A 21742-nucleotide genomic window follows, 5' to 3' on the forward strand; every position below is an offset into this window, starting at 1 on the left:
CGCCAGATGTCTCATCATTACGTACACCTGTCACCATCGTTACGCACACCTGCGCCTCATGACACTCACCTTGACTCCATCACCTTCCTGATTACCTCCCTATATCTGTCACTCCCCTTGGTTCTTTCCTCAGGTGTCATTGACTCTGTTTCATGTCTGTATGCTTTTTGTACTATTTATTATTACATCTGCACTGCCTGTACTTGCTTCCCAGCGTACACGTTATAATATATGTCAGATTGTGTCTTTCATTTTCTCCCTGAAAATGAAACATTTAAAGAAAGTGGAAAGAGGAGGGGTTATGGGGAGGACCCCGACTGCAGCGCACTGGGCAGAGCTCAGCCATTCAACAGCAACACATGAAGAGGCAGAGGGGAGATAAGAGGAGGAAGATTTGAGACTGAGGATTGGTAATGGCAATGCGAGAGAGATGGGGCTGTTTGGGAAGGAGTTCAGCCCCTCTGTGGTTCTTCCTGCTATCCCACCTTGGTTCCTCCCTCAGCTAATGACAGACTTAGGGTTGCTTGAGAGGAAGGAGTAGATCAAGTACATTTTGTAAGTGAACAATTAACACAGTACTATGCTTTCTTGAACATATTCACAGATGGACCTAAGGACCCTAAAACAGGGATGACAGTTGCAGCTTTTAGTGTTCCTGAGTTTAAGGTGGCAGTGACAATAAGAGCAATGGGGTTGCTGGCCATACTCTTGACTGTTGAGTGCAGGAGGTGATGCCAGACAAGGTAGTCATCTGCTCTGACTCCTGTGCAGCACTGATGAGCTTAAATTAATTGTTGTCTAAAAGCAGACAAGATGTATTGTATGAGATTTTGCAGTTCTTGTATAGGGTGGGACAGATGGGTACTAGCTCATGTGGGAGTAGAGTTGAATAAGGAGGTGGATGTTCTCACCGAGCAGGCTCTCAAACATCCTAATGTTGAAATGGAATTATCAATTAGTAAAGCAGAAGCCAAAGGGTTGATAAACAGTGGTTAAAAACAAATGGCAAGAGGTGTGGAACAGGGTGGGAAAGGGAAGACGCCTGTATAATATTCAGAAAAAGGTGGGGGCGGGGAGGTCCTCGGTTCGAGAGAGAGAAGGGAGGAAAGTGTAATCACATGGCTGTGACTGGGCCACACAACACTCAACAGTACATGGAAATTGGTAGGTGGAGACAATGGAACACATTCTATTTCAGTGCCAGCAATATGGGAGGGAAAGGGAGAGATTGTTATTACACTGAAAAAAACGATAAAACACAACATGTAAAGTGTTGGTCCCGTGTTTCATGAGCTGAAATAAAACCCAGAAATGTTCCATATGCACAAAAAGCTTATTTCTCATTCTGTGCACAAATTTGTTTACATCCTTGTTAGTGAGCATTTATTCTTACCAAGATAATCCATCTACCTGACAGGTGTGGCATATCAAGAAGCTTATTAAACAGCATGATCATTACACAGGTGCACCTTGTGCTGGGGACAATAAAAGTACACTCTAAAATGTGCAGTTTTATCACACAACAATGCCACAAATGTCTCAAGTTGGGGGAGTGTGTAATTGGCATGCTGACTGCAGGAATGTCCACCAGATCTGTTGCCAGAGAATTGAAAGTTAATTTCTTTACCGTAAGCTGCCTCCAAAGTCATTTTAGAGAATTTGCCAGTACGTCAAACCAGCCTCACAACCACAGACCACGTGTAACCACGCCAGCCCAGGACTTCCACATCTGGCTTCTTCACCTGTGATATCATCGGAGACCAGCCACCTGGACATTTGATGAAACTGGGTTTGAACAGGAAAAGAATTTGTGCACAAACTGTCAGAAACAGTCTCAGGGAATCTCATCTGCGTAATCTTCGTCCTCACCGGGTCTTGACCTGACTCCAGTTCGGCATCATAACCGACTTCAGTGGGCAAATGCTCACCTTCGATGGCCACTGACCCGTGAAGAACACACTTCTCCAGCATATGAATCCCGGATTCAACTGCACCGGGCAGATGGCAGACAGCATGTAAGCTTTGGTTATGTCAACATTGTGAAGAGTGCCCATGGTGGCGGTCAGGTTATGGTATGGGCAGGCATTAGCTACGGACAATGAACACAATTGCATTTTATCAATGGCAATTTAAATGCACAGAGATGCTGTGACGAGCTCCTGAGGCCTATTGTTGTGGAATTTATCTGCCGCCATTACGTCACATTTCAGCATGATAAATTCACTGCCCATGTCGCAAGGATCAGTACACAATTCCTAGAAGTTGAAAATGTCCTAGTTCTTCCATGGCCTGCATACTCACCAGACATGTCACCCATTGAGCACGTTTGGGATGTTCTGGATCAATGTGTACGACAGCGTGTTCCAGTTCCCGCCAATATCCAGAAACTTCGCACAGCCATTGAAGAGGATTGGACAACATTCCACACGCCACAATCAACAGCCTGATCAACTATGCAAAGGAAATTTGTTGCACTGCATGAGATAAATGGTGGTCACACCAGATACTGACTGGTTTCTGATCCATGCCGCCACCTTTTTTTAAGGTATCTGTGACCAACAGATGCATATCTGTATTCACAGTCATGTGAAATCCATAGACTAGGGCCTAATGAATTTATTTCAATCGACTGATTTCCTAACTGTCTCTGTCAAATTTTGGAAATTGTTGCATGTTGTGTTTATTTTTGTTCAGTGTAGATTTAAGGAATACTGGTGTTGAAGAGCAAAGCTGCTGAGAAAATATTCAGGTGACCTAGTATTTAATTATGTAGGGTGAATTCGGAAATAGTGGGACATATTTTGCATTTCCGTCTTCTGTAACCTCTTCAGACGTCTATCCAACATATTAGCCCAACACATGATACATTTCTGAAGTCCTCAAGATGTTTCCTAACTGCAAAAAAATCATGCCTCATATTCATAGGAGGCATGACACACCCATTTGTGTATATTGAGTCAAAACCATATTTTCAGTTCGCATTTGGTAGACTGGGACACCATTATTATTGTACCCCAATGACAATTGCATTTTGTGTGATTAGGAAACATCTGAGGATTTCAGAAATGTATTATGTGTTGGGCTAATATGTTGGATAGATGTCGGAAGAGGGTTTACAGAAAACAGAAATTCATTCAAATAACAGTACGACAGTACTATAAGAACCAGAGCCCTGCCTAACCTAAGTACAGGGGGTCCCTAATATAAACTGGATCCCTTTCCTCCATAGGAAAATCCTATAAATAAGACTGTCCCACTTTAGCTACTCCATGCTGTCCTACTTTAGCTACTCCATGCTGTCCTACTTTAGCTTTCTATGGTTGGTATAGCAGGACAATAACAAAAAATGACTTGATTACAAAACTGAAAAATATTTGGCAACTTTATGTATTTTAATGCAGTACATACTGTATTATGCACATTTACATCACCATTTGGCACAGTGCATTATTTATGACAGTTCCATAAACTTAACATCAAAACAGAAGCAAAAGAAAATGTCACTATTCTTACCGTGTGCTTCAGGAGAGGTTATATGGCCATGCCTGGTGCCCAAATTGATGTATGTCCCACAGCTGAGAGTCGAGTGGAGACTAATGGATTCAGTTCAGTCAGTCGTCATAAGCCCTTCCCAGCTAGCTACTAGTTTATGCTGGCTATACAGAACTTTGAGATGTCCCTAACCTTAACCATTTTTGTTTCAACTTCTATAGAGCCCCACAGTGGAGGTGTCATAATACCCATAAAATCTAGCGGTCAAACAGAAATGGTTCCAATCGTTTTTCCACCAGGGTAAGCCTACATGAAACACAACCCTTATTTAAATTGTTTCTAAAATTCCCTATGGGAAAAATGAATGGTGGAAAAAACGAGAAACATTTCCCTGTTTGACCGCTAGGTTTTATGGGTATTATGACACCAGCACTGTGGGGCTCTATAGATGTTGAAACAAATGGTTAAGGTACCTATAAGGGTTAAGGTTAGGGATGTCCCAAGGATTCCCTATAGAACTAACTGGCACAACTCCGATATAAAGTGTTTTTTTATCAAAGTTGCTGGGATGTCACTTGTCCTACTTATAAATCGATATACTCATAACAACCTAAGCATTACAAAACTTATATACGACCAAATAAACCTCGTACAAAAACTTCAAGCTTGGTGAGCGAAAAAAAAATGCCACCTGCAGGAGAAGACATTGTTGGCCAAGATATCCCTCCCACTTCCCTTCCTCTCTGACTTCCTTGACAATGGTCCACACTCCAGTCCAGTTGGTGGCGGTAATGCGCCTTAAAGTTGGTTGCCAACCGCCATATAAAAACCACAGAAGAAGAACAAGAAGCTTTGAAACCAAGTGGGGACAATTTTTTATTTATTTATTTATTTATTTATTATTTATTTATTTATTTCACCTTTATTTAACCAGGTAGGCAAGTTGAGAACAAGTTCTCATTTACAATTGCGACCTGGCCAAGATAAAGCAAAGCAGTTCGACAACATACAACAACACAGAGTTACACATGGAGTAAACAACATACAGTCAATAATACAGTAGAAAAAAAAAATAAGACTATATACAATGTGAGCAAATGATGTGAGATAAGGGAGGTAAAGGCAAAAAATGCCATGGTGGCAAAGTAAATAAAGTATAGCAAGAAAAACACTGGAATGGTAGATTTGTAGTTTGAAGAAAGTTCAAAGTTCAAATATAAATAATATGGTGCAAAGGAACAAAATAAATAAAATAAATAAATACAGTAGGGGAAGAGGTAGTAGTTTGGGCTAAATTATAGATGGGCTATGTACAGGTGCAGTGATCTGTGAGCTGCTTTGACAGCTGGTGCTTAAAGCTAGTGAGGGAGATAAGTGTTTCCAGTTTCAGAGATTTTTGTAGTTCGTTCCAGTCATTGGCAGCAGAGAACTGGAAGGAGAGACGACCAAAGGAGGAGTTGGCTTTAGGGGTGACCAGAGAGATATACCTGCTGGAGCGCGTGCTACAGGTGGGTGCTGCTATGGTGACCAGTGAGCGGAGATAAGGGGGGACTTTACCTAGCAGGGTCTTGTAGATGACCTGGAGCCAATGTGTTTGGCGACGATTATGAAGTGAAGGCCAGCCAACGAGAGCATACAGGTCGCAGTGGTGGGTTGTATATGGGGCTTTGGTGACAAAACGTATGGCACTGTGATAGACTGCATCCAGCTTGTTGAGTAGGGTATTGGAGGCTATTTTGTAAATGACATCGCCGAAGTCGAGGATTGGTAGGATGGTCAGTTTTACGAGGGTATGTTTGGCAGCATGAGTGAAGGATGCTTTGTTGCGAAATAGGAAGCCAATTCTAGATTTCACTTTGGATTGGAGATGATTGATGTGAGTCTGGAAGGAGAGTTTACAGTCTAACCAGACACCTAGGTATTTGTAGTTGTCCACAAATTCTAAGTTAGAACCGTCCAGAGAAGTTATGCTGGATGGGCGGGCAGGTGCAGGCAGCGATCGGTTGAAGAGCATGCATTTAGTTTTACTTGTGTTTAGGAGCAGTTGGAGACCACGGAAGGAGAGTTGAATGGCATTGAAGCTCGTCTGGAGGGTTGTTAACACAGTGTCCAAAGAGGGGCCAGAAGTATACAGAATGGTGTCGTCTGCGTAGAGGTGGATCAGAGATTCACCAGCAGCAAGAGCGACATCATTTATGTATACAGAGAAAAGAGTTGGCCCAAGAATTGAACCCTGTGGTACCCCCATAGAGACTGCCAGAGGTCCAGACAGTAGGCCCTCCAATTTGACACACTGAACTCTGTCAGAGAAGTAGTTGGTGAACCAGGCGACGCAATCGTTTGAGAAACCAAGGCTACTAAGTCTGCCGATGAGGATGTGGTGATTAACAGAGTCAAAAGCTTTGGCCAGGTCAATGAATACGGCAGCACAGTATTGTTTCTTATCGATGGCGGTTACGATGTCGTTTAGGACCTTGAGCGTGGCTGAGGTGCACCCATGACCAGCTCTGAAACCAGATTGCATAGCAGAGAGGGTGCGGTGGGATTCGAAATAGTCGGTAATCTGTTTGTTGACTTGCCTTTCGAAGACCTTAGAAAGGCAGGGTAGGATAGATATAGGTCTGTAGCAATTTGGGTCAAGAGTGTCACCTCCTTTGAAGAGGGGGATGACAGCAGCTGCTTTCCAATCTTTGGGAATCTCAGACGACACGAAAGAGGTTGAACAGGCTAGTAATAGGGGTTGCAATAATTTCGGCAGATCATTTTAGAAAGAAAGGGTCCAGATTGTCAAGCCCAGCTGATTTGTAGGGGTCCAGATTTTGCAGCTCTTTCAGAACATCAGCTGAATGGATTTGGGAGAAGGAGAAATGGGGGAGGCTTGGGCGAGTAGCTGTGGGGGGTGCAGTGTTGTTGAATGCAGTAGGGGTAGTTAGGTGGAAAGCATGGCCAGCCGTAGAAAAATGCTTATTGAAATTCTCAATTATAGTGGGCTTATCGGTGGTGACAGAGTTTCCTATCCTCAGTGCAGTGGGCAGTTGGGAGGAGGTGTTCTTATTCTCCATGGACTTTACAATGTCCCAGAACTTTTTAGAGTTGGAGTTGCACGAAGCAAATTTCTGTTTGAAAAAGCTAGCCTTGGCGTTTCTAACTGCCTGTGTGTATTGGTTTCTAACTTCCCTAAAAAGTTGCATATCGCGGGGGCAGTTCGATGCTAATGCAGAACGCCACAGGATATTTTTGTGTTGGTTAAGGGCAGTCAGGTCTGGGGAGAACCAAGGGCTATATCTGTTCCTGGTTCTAAATTTCTTGAAAGGGGCATGCTTATTTAAGATGGAGAGGAAGGCATTTTTAAAAAATAACCAGGCATCCTCTACTGACGGGATGAGGTCAATATCCTTCCAGGATACCAGGGCCAGGTCGATTAGAAAGGCTTGCTCATTGAAATGTTTCAGGGAGCGTTTGACAGTGATGAGTGGAGGTCGTTTGACCGCTGACCCATTACGGGTGCAGGCAATGAGGCAGTGATCGCTGAGATCTTGGTTGAAAACAGCAGAGGTGTAATTAGAGGGCACATTGGTTAGGATGATATCTATGAGGGTGCCAGTGTTTGCGGCTTTGGGGTTGTACCTGGTGGGTTCATTAATAATTTGTGTGAGATTGAGGGCATCAAGCTTGGATTGTAGAATGGCTGGGGTGTTAAGCATGTCCCAGTTTAGGTCGCCTAGTAGCACGAGCTCTGAAGATAGATGGGGGGCAATCAGTTCACATATGGTGTCCAGAGCACAGCTAGGGGCCGAGGGGGGTCTATAGCAGGCGGCAACGGTGAGAGACTTGTTTTTGGAGAGGTGGATTTTTAAAAGTAGAAGTTCAAATTGTTTGGGTACAGACCTGGATAGCAGGACAGAACTCTGCAGGCTATCTCTGCAGTAGATTGCAACACCGCCCCCTTTGGTCGTTCTATCTTGTCTGAAAACGTTGTAGTTAGGGATGAAGATTTCACAGTTTTTGGTGGACTTCCTAAGCCAAGATTCAGACACAGCTAGGACATCCGGGTTGGCAGAGTGTGCTAAAGCAGTGAATAAAACAAACTTAGGGAGGAGGCTTCTAATGTTAACATGCATGAAACCAAGGCTATTACGGTTACAGAAGTCATCAAAAGAGAGCGCCTGGGGAGTAGGAGTGGAGCCAGGCACTGCAGGGCCTGGATTCACCTCTACATCCCCAGAGGAGCAGAGACAGTGCAGACAATGCAGACAGATTTGTGACAGATTGTGTGTAGTGGAGGAGAAAGTAATTTAGAGCGCAGGACCATGTGCCTGGGGACTGGAAACATTTCTGCCCTGGGTAGATTTACCGTGTTCTGAGTCCTCGGATCATAAAGCGCTGGTCATGAGATTCACCTGCCCTGGGTAGATTTACCGTGTTCTGAGTCCTCGGATCATAAAGCGCTGGTCATGAGATTCACCTGCCCTGGGTAGATTTACCGTGTTCTGAGTCCTCGGATCATAAAGCGCTGGTCATGAGATTCACCTGAAAAATGAAGATGGTAAAAAAGTAACTTCTTTCTGTGCTGCAGACTATTTTGCGTTTTAAGAGGCATCTTTAGAGGCTGGAGGAGAGGGGCTATTAGGCTTGGGAATGTAGCAGATAATGGAATAGAGGGGTACATTATAACATTGAGTTAAACTATTTTATTATATTGACAAGCTAGTCGAGTGACTGCTCAAAAAATGAAAATAAATAAATAAATAATCAAAAGATGGAAGGGAGGCGAGATCAATTTGGGCCATTCTAGCCAATTAGTGACCACATACTCATGTGAACTGGCACATCTCCGATAGTCGTTTTTTCAAAGTTGCCAAAATGCTACGTGCGTCCGTATCCGTGCATTCGTAAAACCTAACCATTATTAAACTTCTATTCGATTAAATAAGCCTCACGTAGGTAGAAAATTTGTCAAATTGTTGATCAAATTCGACACTCGTTAATACACCCTCTAGACCAGGGAGGGGCAACTTTGATAGCAGTGGGGACCACAAAAGAATCCGAACTCATGAGGGGCCTGATGTGGGTCTGTGTACCCACATGCGATCAAACATTTACCGGCCCCCCTCGAGACAGTGAAGAGAACAAATTGAAGTTCGTTTTTTTTCCCCTGCAATTCGGCGCTTTTGCCATGGGGCGGGGAGAAATTAGCAGTTTTACAGTTCATTTCCTACAATTCTAAACATATATAATATATATAACTGATTATCATTGGGGCCCACCTTGGTTTGTTTTTTCGACCATACTCACTACAAGTTTAGATAGCTGGCCGCTAGACTAATTTACCGATCTAGAAATGTTTTGCTGACATGGGCTAATTGAGTGACTGCTGTTGCTCAACCAACATTTGAAAGTACACCTTGTCTATTCTACAATAATTCTCAACAGTAAATTGAGACCTCAGCTGAGTTCGCCCAAAAAGGTTTTGTTTATTTGCATTGCTGTGTTATTGTCTTGCAGCTAAATGGAGTTTATGGATGAGAAACTAAACCAGTCTTTTTTCGACATGTAGAATGTTTGCATAGAAAATTGATGCAACAATTGTCTGCTGCGGTGCATTTCCATTGAACTGTAACTGTATATTAACAACAGCTGGATGTAATGATGTCACAGCTACAAATATATGTTTTGCAAAGACCTGGAATGTTGAATAAAAATGTAGGTTGTTGAAGTCTTTCCATTACCCATTTAGGCTAATTGTGCATTTAATAAATTGTCAACAGCCATTATCCCCTCCAACCTATTGGTTTCATGTCTCAGGTAGGCTGGCCAGCATGGCTAGAATGCAAGAATTTACAAGTATTTGCCATATTCTAATAATTCTTGTGCCAATGTATCACCACAATCTGTGCAATGGTGAAACTTGCACTTCTGTAGCTCTGAAATAATTGGATGATGAAACTTTCATCCAGCCAACCACAAGCAAGGCGATGCAATTTGTGCTCAGAACATTGGATCATTATCCAGGTCCTGAGTGGGAGTTGTGTATATGAGTAAGCCAGTGAAAGCAAGACTCTAACCAGGTTTCTGTCCAACCATTTTTTTTTTATGCGAGTAAAGTAAACGTTGGATAAAAAATGTCACGACTGGCCTGATGGAAAAAGCAAATTTGTGAACTTTCCAAGAGTCAAGCAATGATGCGGGGTGTGGTCCTCCCACTACGATGAACTTTACAGGGTGGTGAAAGTGCAAGGTGATGAGCTTGTTGCTCCTTTCCAATAAATATTAAGGGTCTTATTCTGGTGACATGATGATCAATGCTGGGCTGCCGTTTTGACAAATAAAAATGTCCATAATAATCACGTGTAGGCTATACCCATTAACTGCAAGCTGTTGGCTAGTGTGTACCTGCCATGACCAGAGTGGGCACATGACCCAACATTGTTTTTGACAAAACCATCAGTAGAGTTGAAAATGCGATGGAAACCCATTTATCTTGTTATTTTTATGTGCTCTACGTCATCGTTCACAGCTTTTAATCTGCAACAAGTACATTTGACGGAAACATGTCTGGTGGGAAAATGTTTATGTGGATTTTAGAATATTTGCATGAAAGTTGGATGGAAACCTAGCTATTGTCTGTGTGGTGGTTTGTTTTCTGTTGTTGACTTGTAATCTTATTTGTTTAGTGGAAAGCATGATGATGTAAACGGTGAGCCACACTGGTGCTTTGTTTACTGTTGTGGCACTTCTCAGAGTGCCATCCCACTAGAAAGTCTATGCAAATACAGTGTGAATGTGCATGTATATTTTTGGCACTCGAGAGTCAGTACATTTCCAGTGGCTAAATGTTTGCCAGAGAGCAGTGCTGACTGAGAGTAAAGAGCTGGTGAGTTGGACGGAGTCTGCTGTCCTCTTTGCCTCCCTCTTTGAGCCAGAGGACAGGCTCAATGAGGGGTGCTCTGTTCTGTGATTAGAATCAGATTGGAGCGTTTCTTGTTGTAGTAGCAAGTTCTCTCTCCCAAATCGGCTTAAGAATTAAATATAGGGTGTCGTTGTCTCAACACCTATCCCTGGTTCTTTCCATCTTGTCCCGTCGCAGGTGGAGGGTTGTGAAAGAAAGGAAACCAGCTGTAAAGATCCGGGAAGGAACGCTGGAGCGGCTGGTGCAGACCCAACTGATGGCATTCAGGGACAATAAGCTCGCCTACACCAGCATCTTCCTGTCCACATACCGCGCCTTCGCCAGCACGCACACCGTGCTGCAGCTGCTGCTAGACAAGTACGTCTAGTACTGGGCTGGGGGCCCATGGTGGCTAGAGTGTATAGCAGGAGCTGACAACAGCTGGTCCTGGTGGGACCTAGTGAGTGCAGGCTTTTGTCCCAGTCATAGTGCTATAACACCTGGTTCAATAATCAACATGATTTTGATGAAGTCACGTTTAAGTGTTGAGCTGCAACAGTGTGTACAGACTGTGGCTCTCCTGAAACATGGTGGAAGAACACTACTGCTCTATATGGAGAGGCTGAGGAGACTTTTACTGGTGGGATTGGAACAATGCAGGATAAGTATACGTTGTTTTAATACTAATGGTCTCATTGTTTGTCTGTTTCCAGTTGTTGTTCAAGAAGGTGATTCCTCACCACTGCCTGGGCTCCATCTGGTCCCAGAGGGATAAGAAACAGAACAAGCACAGTGCTCCCACCATCCGTGCCACCATCACCCAGTTCAACGCTGTGGCAGCGTGAGTGGTCAGCAACATACTGCACCGACGCCAGATCCGCCCACACCTCAGGGCACGGGTCATCAAGCGCTGGATAGACATCGCTCAGGAGTGTCGCATGCTTAAGAACTTCTCGTTGCTGCGTGCCATTGTGTCTGCACTGCAGTCCAACCCACTCTACAGACTGAAGAGGGCCTGGTCCTGGGTGTCTGAGGGAGTCTCTTTCACAACCTGAATGCATATGAACTGATTAGTCACAACTCATGGGGAGGAGTTCCTATGCATTCCCAATTAGTTCTAACCTTTCTCTATGTAATTCCCCAGAGACAGCATGTCTACGTTTGAGGAGCTATCAGATATTTTCTCAGATCACAACAATTACCTGACCAGCCGAGAGCTGCTGATGAGGGTGAGACTCTGCTCTGTTAATACCATCATATGAGAGGGTTTGGTTTTTGGTGTAGTGATGTGATAGTTACACAATCTACTTTTTCCCCTACAGGAGGGCACCTCTAAGTTTGCCAATCTGGAAGGCTGTGCAAAGGAGCACCAGAAACACACTCACAAACTACTCCAGCTGCAGAAGGAAATGGTGAGAGATGGAGCAAGCTACAAGCCACTGGCAGTTTGTGTTCAAGGCCCTGTTTGTTTATGTTTTAAGGAGGGGAGTCAAAGTGAGATAAACTTGGCTGTGCCTGCTGATGTACCGGTATGGTTTTTAATCATTGCTCTGCCTCTCCTCCCAGGGTGTCATGCAGGGGACGATACCTTACCTGGGCACCTTCCTGACAGACCTGACCATGTTAGATACTGCCCGGTCAGACTTGGTAGAGGTGAGCCTTACTATCATCCTACTCACTCATTCTGTTTGCTAGTAGAGACTTCTCCTGTGTGTTGTGACTGCTGTTTGCATATAGACCCATGAGTATTTGAGGAATTTGTTTGACAGTTTTTAGTCTACCACCACTGTTTTTCTAGTAGCACAGCGTGGTATCATTGTTCAGTCTTTCACACTCATCTTTGTGTCCTCTGCAGGGGGGGTAATCAACTTTGAGAAGAGGCGAAGGGTGAGTCTCATTTTGAACCTGTTCTAAACCACTAATTAGGTAAAGGGGGAAAAGTCATTGTTAGTAGTCAGCTTTATTGATATGACTGACCTTGATCTCTCTCTGACTCTCTTATTCAGGAGTTTGAGGTGATAGCTCAGATCAAGCTGCTGCAGTCTGCGTGTAACAGCTACTGTCTTAGTGCTGATGATGCCTTCCTGCGCTGGTTCAAGAACCAGCCTCAACACAGTGAGGAGGAGAGGTACAAGCGTCAGTAATCATTCACACTGTATCTCTACATCAGCTCTTACTCCCTCTATCCTCTCTGCTCCATCTCTTTCTGATTGTTTTACTCCTACTTAGGATAAGTGGACTGGTAGTAGTGATATCATGATTATTCTCTGTCTGTCTTCTGCAGCCATGCCATGTCTTGTGACATTGAAGGAGTGGGAGCCAGAAGTACGACTTTATGCAAACTTTGCAAGGGCATTGTCAAGACTTAGCCAGTAAGTACACACTGGAGGACTTAACATGTGTACTGTACGTAACATTGAGATTTAAAATAAATCTAACCTGAAATAATATAGACATTATCGAATTCCGTTGACTACAATCAGATTTGGAACCTTAGCCTTATTGGTCTCTATTTCCATCTGACGCTGAGGAGGCTTAAGTGTCAAACTCTTGTTAGTTTGTAATTTTGTGACGTTAATTGGCGCATTGGCATTTTCCAGCTCTAATGGCAGGACTGTCAATTTATCTGTCTAAAATCAGCTCACTTGTGCTGAGGTGGGAGTGGTGGCAATATTGAAGTTGTTTCCTAAAAACAATCCCAAAGTGATAATTTCATGCAGTGCTAATGGGACATTTTAAGACTCACAAAAAGCAGGTTGACGGTAACGCAGTTGATAATGACATTGATTTTGAGAGTGGAAGTGTAGCCTATCCAGCCATGACACACGGTGCCCATGGAAGGAGAGACGTGAATTTTATGCCGGTGAATCTCGTATTTAGAAATGTCCAAAAATTATTCGTTTCCCCTTTTTTTGTTTTTGTTTAATTGCATAAAAAACAAGCATAGCCTACCCTGCCCCCAATCAAGGCTAGTTTGGCAGAATCGCAAAGGTGCGTCTTTTTAACTTGGACATTTAGTCAAAAGTAGCCTATGAATAAATGGGTTGTAAATGGTCTACATAGTGCTTCGAAATATGTTGGAGGTTTTTGCCCTCATGCCTTTTCATTTTCACATACCTGCATTTCGCTTGTTTAGGTAGGCTATCCATCCCCATTTTCAAAGAGCACAGCCGATTACCAAAGACACGCAATTACAATCTCTTCAATCTTCCTGTAATGCCATATCAACATAAGATTTTTTTAAATCTGCTTCGCACATGGGCAACGATACAATTGACAGGAGCCTAGTATATTGTATAGATGTGTGAATGGTATGCGTAAAGCCATTAGGCCTACAGTACGTGTGCACAGTGCCATGGAACGAGAAGCCATTTTATGATATCGTGCTTCTGACCCGATCTTATTTAGAAATATTGTTGTCATGGGTTTATGGCTCGAATGCAATGCAATTACATCTGCTATTTCTGGAAAAGTGCAAATATGATCTGTAAGATGGTTCCATTATGTTTATAAAACATTACATTTGAAAGCAGGATAATGGTGAGTGGACGTTCCCCCTTTTTCTTTATATTGGAGCTTTACCCAGGTAGCACATAATGTTCTGAGAACCAGATGTTTCTTAGAGTTTGGTAAGAGTGTGGTGGTCCTATAATTATTTTGCATACCACCTTCCCACAACCTTCTGGAAAGGGTGCATGATTGTTGTTTGCTTTGGCGTTTTCTCAATACAGGGGAGATGCAGCGATGAGACAAGATCGCAATTGGATATCACAAATCTGGGGAGAAAAAAAAGAGGGTAAAATAAACATGCATTCCGTTCTCAGCATCAACAAAACTCTTAAGTGTCTTCAGGCATATTGGCTGCGCCCACTAATTGGCCACACCTGAACTTACTGAGAGCTTGTTTCCTTTGAAATGGGGTCTGTTTGAATATGGTTGGAACCAAAATTGTTTTCCAGTCGCTTCTTTCTAAACAGAACAGATTCAAAAAAAGACTAATGTTCTTTTCTGTTCCTTTTTTAACCTCTGAAATGTAAATATTTTTTTTACATTTAGTTTGACATTAAATTACTTCACTAATCAGTGCGGATAGAGCAGCTTGCTGTGGCTGATTTTTCTCATCTGTATAGGGAAGTTAAGAGCAAATTGTATTTTGCCGTAACGGCATGGTTTAATCATATTGAAATAAACACACAAACTGTGCTGCCAGTCACAGTGTAGGGCGCGAGATGCAACTGAAATTTTGCAAGAGCGGATGGAGGAAGCTTGCCGCTGGGCATCTTTTATGACATGCATTATCTGAATTCGGCCTACAGAATTATACCTTTTGGAGGAACTTTGAAATGTCTTTGAACTTCAGAGTTTGTTTAAAGTTGGACCAGAGCTAGCTAGCTAACAACCTTGTTTGCAGAGAAGCACTAGAATTTAAAACACGTCTTACCTTTTTTGTAGTTAATTCAATGGGAAACTGCATCCTTTAACTAGCATTGAAAAAGTGAATCCATTCTTTTAAACATCTCTCCCTAATTTCTAGATCATGCTTGTAATGTCATCAGTAGACTACGGTAATGTATGCTTCAAAAGGGAGGGGCAGGTAGCATACACATGCACACTACTGGCAAAGATTTCCAGCTGGGAAAAGTTTGACTGACAGTGAGGGCTTTGCAAAGGCATTTTTGTTGCGATTTTCTGTGGGACTGGAAAAGATCCCCAAATTTAAAATAACGTTTCATTAACTAGTTCCCATGCTTTTCAAATAACGATTCTGTTCCTCAAATTTCCTTTTTTGGTTTTGTTTCCCTGAACCGGTTCCAACCCTTGTTTTGAATAGACTAAAATGAACAGCTTTGTATGCGTAAACAAATATGGCATGCTAGCTCCTTCCTGATGGTGCAGTGGACTAATCTCATGGATAAGAAAATAAGAATACTTTTGTATCTCATTTAAGCTGTGTCACAAAGAAAATGTTTGCATGCATAAGGAAATGACTTTGTGGGTCTTGTCTGTGCTTGGAGTTCAGAAAAGTTAACCCAAAATAAGCTTAGCAGTGTTATTGAAATAATTAAGGAAATTATTAAGCTTCAACCTACAATTTCCGTTCTCAGAATGTTAATAAATCTTTCAGAGAACCATAGTAAAACGTTTTCAGAACCTCCCTGCAACCTAAAAATTAAGTTCTCAGGCGAAATGTTCACTTCCAAGGAACCAAATGTGCTAGGTGGGTATCCAGCTCCTGTGAAGTTTGGATGTGTGTAAAACCCTCGTCTAAGTTGCCTTGTCTGCATTATACACTCACAGGGAGTAATTTTAGTGCCTGGAACTGTATTTAGACAGTCTATTATAAACAGGCAGTTTTGTTTGAAAATATACTATTTTTAGGCCTAATCAATAGTCTAGGAAATGTAATCTTGCTTATTGACTGTTTGCCATGTCCAGACTACAATTTACAGTAGGCCCAGCCCCTATATCAGTGTGAATGCTATAGCCTATGTTTAGCAATGCAATTAGAACAATGTGGACGGCAAACATGTTCAACATATTTAGCAACTATGGGGCAAACTATTTAATGGACTAACAACTCAATACATAGGAGACTGGAAATACACAACTTGAAGCAAGCGCGTATTTACCATGGGGCACATTCTGATTGGCCAGTAAGGGGCCAAGCTTTGACACACCCTAAACTTGTTTATTCATCAAAACCCAGTCCTTTCGTGTCACGGCCAGCTACTGAGGCCATTATTCAGGTTGTGAAAATAGCAAAAATATTTCGTAGACACCCTGAACCTATAACTCTACCGCCAGCACTAATATTTACCATTGCTTTAGCTTTGTTCAAGTAGAGTCCAATATGTATTAACAGGAATCAGTTATATCAGTGTGTTTTATATTAGATTTATCTGACCCATATAGATGGTCCTTTTTTTTAACCTGAACATTTTCCCTCTGTCACCAGGCAGTCGCGGTCCTTAACGCCCATGTCCCCCTCCTCTCCCCTGCCCCCTGCCTACAACACCCAGGCTCAGGACACCTGCATCATCAGAGTCAACCTGGAGCAGGGCAACGGCAACCTCTACAAGAGCATCATGGTACGTCTCAGCAGGAGATTAGTACTTTGATTCAGATGGCCAAGACATTTTGAATAAATGGATGGAACCCTTTAAAGTGGTTTTTGATTTGGTACATGGTGTTGTTCCCTCCCAAGTTGACAAGTCAGGATAAGACTCCAGCAGTGGTCTCTAGAGCCATGGCCAAACACAACCTGGAGAGTGAGCCTGGGGAGGGATACGAGCTGGTGCAGGTCAACTCTGATGAAAGAGGTACAAGTATTCTCCCTGTCACTCAAATATCACACACTCAGTCTTTTATACTCTCATTTGTAATTACTCCTTTTCCAGAGCTGGTGATTCCAGACACCGCCAATGTGTTTTACGCCATGAACACCTCGGCCAACTTTGACTTCCTGCTGCGTGTGTGAGGCACGGCGGAGTGGCCTGTCCAGCTGAGGAGTCGCTATGCCTCCACACTCCCCTGCGCCCAGCAGCGTGCCAGCCTGCCACTCATGCAAGGTCATCTGGAGTAGTTTCCTATTATAGCGCGCTAGCAGCACAAAGGTTTCTCTCTCGCCATCTCCCTTTTCTCTCTCGCCCTCTCCCTTTTCTCTCTCGCCCTCTCCCTTTTCTCTCTCGCCCTCTCCCTTTTCTCTCTCGCCCTTCTCCCTTTTCTCTCTCGCCCCTCTCCCTTTTCTCTCTCGCCCCTCTCCCTTTTCTCTCTCGCCCCTCTCCCTTTTCTCTCTCGCCCCTCTCCCTTTTCTCTCTCGCCCCTCTCCCTTTCTCTCTCGCCCCCTTTTCTCTCTCGCCCCTCTCCCTTTTCTCTCTCGCCCCTCTCCCTTTTCTCTCTCGCCCCTCTCCCTTTTCTCTCTCGCCCCTCTCCCTTTTCTCTCTCGCCCCTCTCCCTTTTCTCTCTCGCCCCTCTCCCTTTTCTCTCTCGCCCCTCTCCCTTTTCTCTCTCGCCCCTCTCCCTTTTCTCTCTCGCCCTCTCCCTTTTCTCTCTCGCCCCTCTCCCTTTTCTCTCTCGCCCCTCTCGCTTTTCTCCCAGCAGACACAATACTCTGACACATCTGCCTAAGAATTTAAATATAGGGTGCCTTTGACTCAACCTCTTTCCCCGTTCTCATTGTTCTAATATCCCTGGTTCTTTCCATCTTGTCTCGTCACAGGCAGCGGGGGACCCGCTGCCATCCGGCCACACGGTGAGCCAGCTAGAAACCTGGAAGATCTGTGCTGGAACTCTGGAGCGGCAGGTAGAGACGCTGCTGACGGGGTTCCGGGGCAATGACCTCGCCTACACCACCATCTTCCTGTCCACATACTTCGCCAGCACTCACACTGTGCTGCAGTTGCTGCTAGACAAGTACGTCTGGTACTGGGCTGGGCTGGGGGCCCATGGTGGCTAGAGTGTATAGCAGGAGCTGACAACAGCTGGTCCTGGTGGGACCTAGTGAGTGCAGGCTTTTGTCCCAGTCATAGTGCTATAACACCTGGTTCAATAATCAACATGATTTTGATGAAGTCACGTGTATGTGTTGAGCTGGGACAAAGTGTGTACAGACTGTGGCTCTCCTGAAACATGGTTGAAGAACACTACTGCTCTATATGGAGAGGCTGAGGAGACTTACTGGTCTCACTGCTTTTAGACTGATGGTAGATGGTGGTGCTGAATTTCTTTTTGTCTTTCTCTCAGGTATGGAATTCCAGAGGGTAGTGAAGGACAGACTGAGCAATGTAGACCCTCTGAAACCAAAGGAGCTGTTCGAATGTAAGATTTCTCAACGTCTCCCGCTTTACTTGGTCTGTCTTTGCTTGATTTCCATATTGATTCAAGCGAAGTTGAGTTGTTACTGTGTAGCTTTCCTGTCTGCCTTGCCCTCTGTTAGCAGCAGCTTACTCCCAGCAGCCCTCCCTGACTCTTGCTGCCCCTCATCCCCCTTAGTGCCATGGCCTCCATCTTGAGAGCCTGGATGGGCCAGTATCGAGAGGACTTCCAGGAGCCTCCATCCTACCCCTGCCTCCACAGGGTGATGGCCTACCTACAGAGGGCCCTGCCTGGATCAGAGCCCATGCGTAAAGCCCAGAGTCTACTGGAGCAGCTGAAGGCTGAGGTCAGTCTGGATGTAGACTCAGAGGGTGGGTGAACAGTAAGATATCTAGTTAATTAGTACTCTATCCTCTCTCAGTTCTTTAGTTTTTTATCTTTGTATCTCTCTCGCTCTCTCTCTAAAAATACCTTTATCTCTATGTTTGGCCTTCCATCATTAATCTGATCATTACTCCTGGTAGGTTTCTCCAGCGGTTTTGACAGCATATGCTCCTTCGGCCTGTGTGAGGATGAGGAAGTGGAGATTGAGGTCCAGGAAGACTTCATGTCATTTGATACAGATTTGGTGGCAGAGCAACTGACCTATATGGATGTGGTAAGAGAAGCTGAGGGAGGGGGTCTGGGTGGGAGTATGGATTCCCAGGTGGGATTTGAACACTGCACGATAAATATATGTTTAAGTGTTTTAATACTATGCCTGTGTTTAGACAGGAAGCCCAATTCTCATATTTCTTTTCACTGTTTGGTCTTTTGACCAATCAGCTCTGAAAAGATCTGATGTGAAAATCTAATGTGATTTGTTCAAAGACCAATTAGTGGACGAAAGATCAGAATTGGGCTGCCTGTATGAATGCAACCTAATAGTCTAAAGCCTTATTCACACTGCAGGCCTTAATGCTAAAATCTGTTTTGTTTTTCAAATCCGTTTTGGACTATGTACTGTCCAAACAGTAAGTTACAAGTGACCAAATCGGATTTGTTTGTTTTCAGACAGCAGCCATTTCCTGACATGGCTACGCTAGTTGTCATAGTAATGACGGGTGTGCGCAGTGGTGTAGGCTGATTTGGTGGTGGTGCTCGTGCATCCTATTACTCAGAGGTTATGTAGAAAGCTAAGGTGACAACAATGCCTGACATTGAATCTTCCCAGTTGCTTTGAATGTTCAAAATGATAGTGTAAGAACACTTTTAAAACCTCAGGATAAGTTGATTCAACTTTCAAAACCATTTACTTTTGGCTAGCCACAGCAATCAACTAGCTAGCTAGGTAGCTGTTTAGCGTTCTAGCACATTCATTAATTTGTTTGTAAACATTTAACCAGCTAGTTAGCTACCACATGTTCTTGTCAAACTGTCAACAGAGTAGCTAGCAAGCAACAAGATATGCTGAATAACAGTCTAAAAAACACTTGAGGGCAAATAATAACATTTGACCGTTCAGACACAAGTCACATGGACAAGGAATCAGATTTCTACCGGACTTCAAACCACCTATGAAATTAAGCCAATGTGAACACGGCTTAATTAGTTTGTCTGTTTCCAGTTGTTCAAGAAGGTGATTCCTCACCACTGCCTGGGCTCCATCTGGTCCCAGAGGGATAAGAAACAGAACAAGCACAGTGCTCCCACCATCCGTGCCACCATCACCCAGTTCAACTCTGTGGCAGCGTGTGTGGTCAGCACCATACTGCACCGACGCCAGATCCGCCCACACCTCAGGGCACGGGTCATCAAGCGCTGGATAGACATCGCTCAGGAGTGTCGCATGCTTAAGAACTTCTCGTCGCTGCGTGCCATTGTGTCTGCACTGCAGTCCAACCCACTCTACAGACTGAAGAGGGCCTGGTCCTGGGTGTCTGAGGGAGTCTCTTTCACAACCTGAATGCATATGAACTGATTACTCACAACTCATGGGGAGGAGTTCCTATGCTTTCCCAATTTAGTTCTAACCTTTATGTAATTCCCCAGAGACAGCATGTCTACGTTTGAGGAGCTCAGACATCTTACATCACAAACTCTACCTGACCAGCGAAGAGCTGCTGATGAGGGTGAGACTCTGCTCTGTTAATACCATCATATGAGAAGGTTTGGCTGTTGGTGTAGTGGTTGATTGATTTATGATTTAATTGATTGTGTAAATATCAAATCACTACAGCGATCTACTTTTTTCCCTTACAGGAGGGCACCTCTAAGTTTGCCAATCTGGAAGGCTGTGCTAAGGAGCACCAGAAACTCACTCACAAACAACTCCAGAGGAAAATAGAAATGGTGAGAGATGGCGCAAGCTACAAGCCACTGGCAGTTTGTGTTCAAGGCCCTGTTTGTGCTTATCTTTTAAGGAGGGAAGTCAAAGTGAGAAGCTTGGCAGTGGCTGCAGATGTATTGGTATGGTTTATCCTATGCTTTTTCTTTTCCCAGGGTGCTTTGCAGGGGACAATACCTTACTTGGGCATAACGCATCAATCTCACTGGAGAAAGCATCCTTGCGAGCGAAACGGAGCCCGTCATAGTATTTTTGGCGAGACAGCACTGGATATATGGGCTACACAGACTGATATGCTGGTGTGCTTGCTCTGAGATTCAGCCTCCTGTGAATTGAAGGAAATTTATGAAACATTTCTGGGGAAAACTTGGCATCCACTAGTAGTAGGCCTAATAACAATCAATGAATGTCATTATGGTGTTTAACAGATTTCCATTCATCAAATGGATGCTGGAATTATTTTTGAGTAGATGAATGTGCACAGCTGCAGGTTGCCGATTTTAAGTGATTTTTTTTCTTTTCTTTTTTTACAATAACCAGGTTTCCATCCAACCTTTTCATGTGAGTAATGTACATGCCAGATAAATGTCATGACAGGCCTGATGGAAACACCTAATTTGTTGGCAAACTTTCCAATTTTGACAAAACAAAACACTCTAGACAAGGTGGATCTTGTCGGTAAAATGAATTATATGAGAATTTATGGTGGAAATTCCATTATGTGCAAATGTTTATATAATAACCATCATATTGAAGTAAACTTGGAGTCATGCGATGCTATGGTCATCCCACCCGGTAAAGCATGCAGTTAATTAGGCTATAGATCAAATGAGTTATGATGAACTTCACAGCGTGGTGAGGCTTTATTGGAAAGGCTTGATCAAATCAAATCAAATTGATTTATATAGCCCTTCGTACATCAGCTGATATCTCAAAGTGCTGTACAGAAACCCAGCCTAAAACCCCAAACAGCAAGCAATGCATGTGAAAGAAGCACGGTGGCTAGGAAAAACTCCCTAGGAAAAACTCCCTAGAAAGGCAAGAAACCTAGAGAGGAACCAGGCTATGAGGGGTGGCCAGTCCTCTTCTGGCTGTGCCGGGTGGATATTATAACAGAACATGGTCAAGATGTTAAAATGTTCATAAATGACCAGCATGGTCAAATAATAATAATCATAGTAGTTGTCGAGGGTGCAACAAGCACGTCCGGTGAACAGGTC

At 43.7% G+C, this 21742-nt stretch overlaps 1 protein-coding gene and 1 pseudogene across 1 annotated transcript; both read left to right on the forward strand.

Annotated features, from left to right (window-relative positions):
* The first annotated feature begins 8545 nt into the window (after nt 1–8545).
* LOC115193045 (ral guanine nucleotide dissociation stimulator-like 1) lies at nt 8546–18373 on the forward strand (annotated as a pseudogene).
* LOC115192571 (ral guanine nucleotide dissociation stimulator-like 1) lies at nt 17642–20448 on the forward strand. Its single transcript, XM_029751224.1, has 6 exons — nt 17642–17684; nt 18125–18199; nt 18374–18567; nt 18721–18854; nt 19803–20307; nt 20438–20448. Exons 3-5 carry the CDS (start codon nt 18378–18380, stop codon nt 20139–20141), a joined length of 663 nt encoding a protein of 220 aa, XP_029607084.1. The 5' UTR covers nt 17642–17684; nt 18125–18199; nt 18374–18377; the 3' UTR covers nt 20142–20307; nt 20438–20448.
* The last annotated feature ends 1294 nt before the right edge of the window (nt 20449–21742 follow it).

This window comes from Salmo trutta, chromosome 4 (assembly GCF_901001165.1).
Source record: "Salmo trutta chromosome 4, fSalTru1.1, whole genome shotgun sequence".
NCBI classification, from domain to species: Eukaryota; Metazoa; Chordata; class Actinopteri; order Salmoniformes; family Salmonidae; genus Salmo; species Salmo trutta.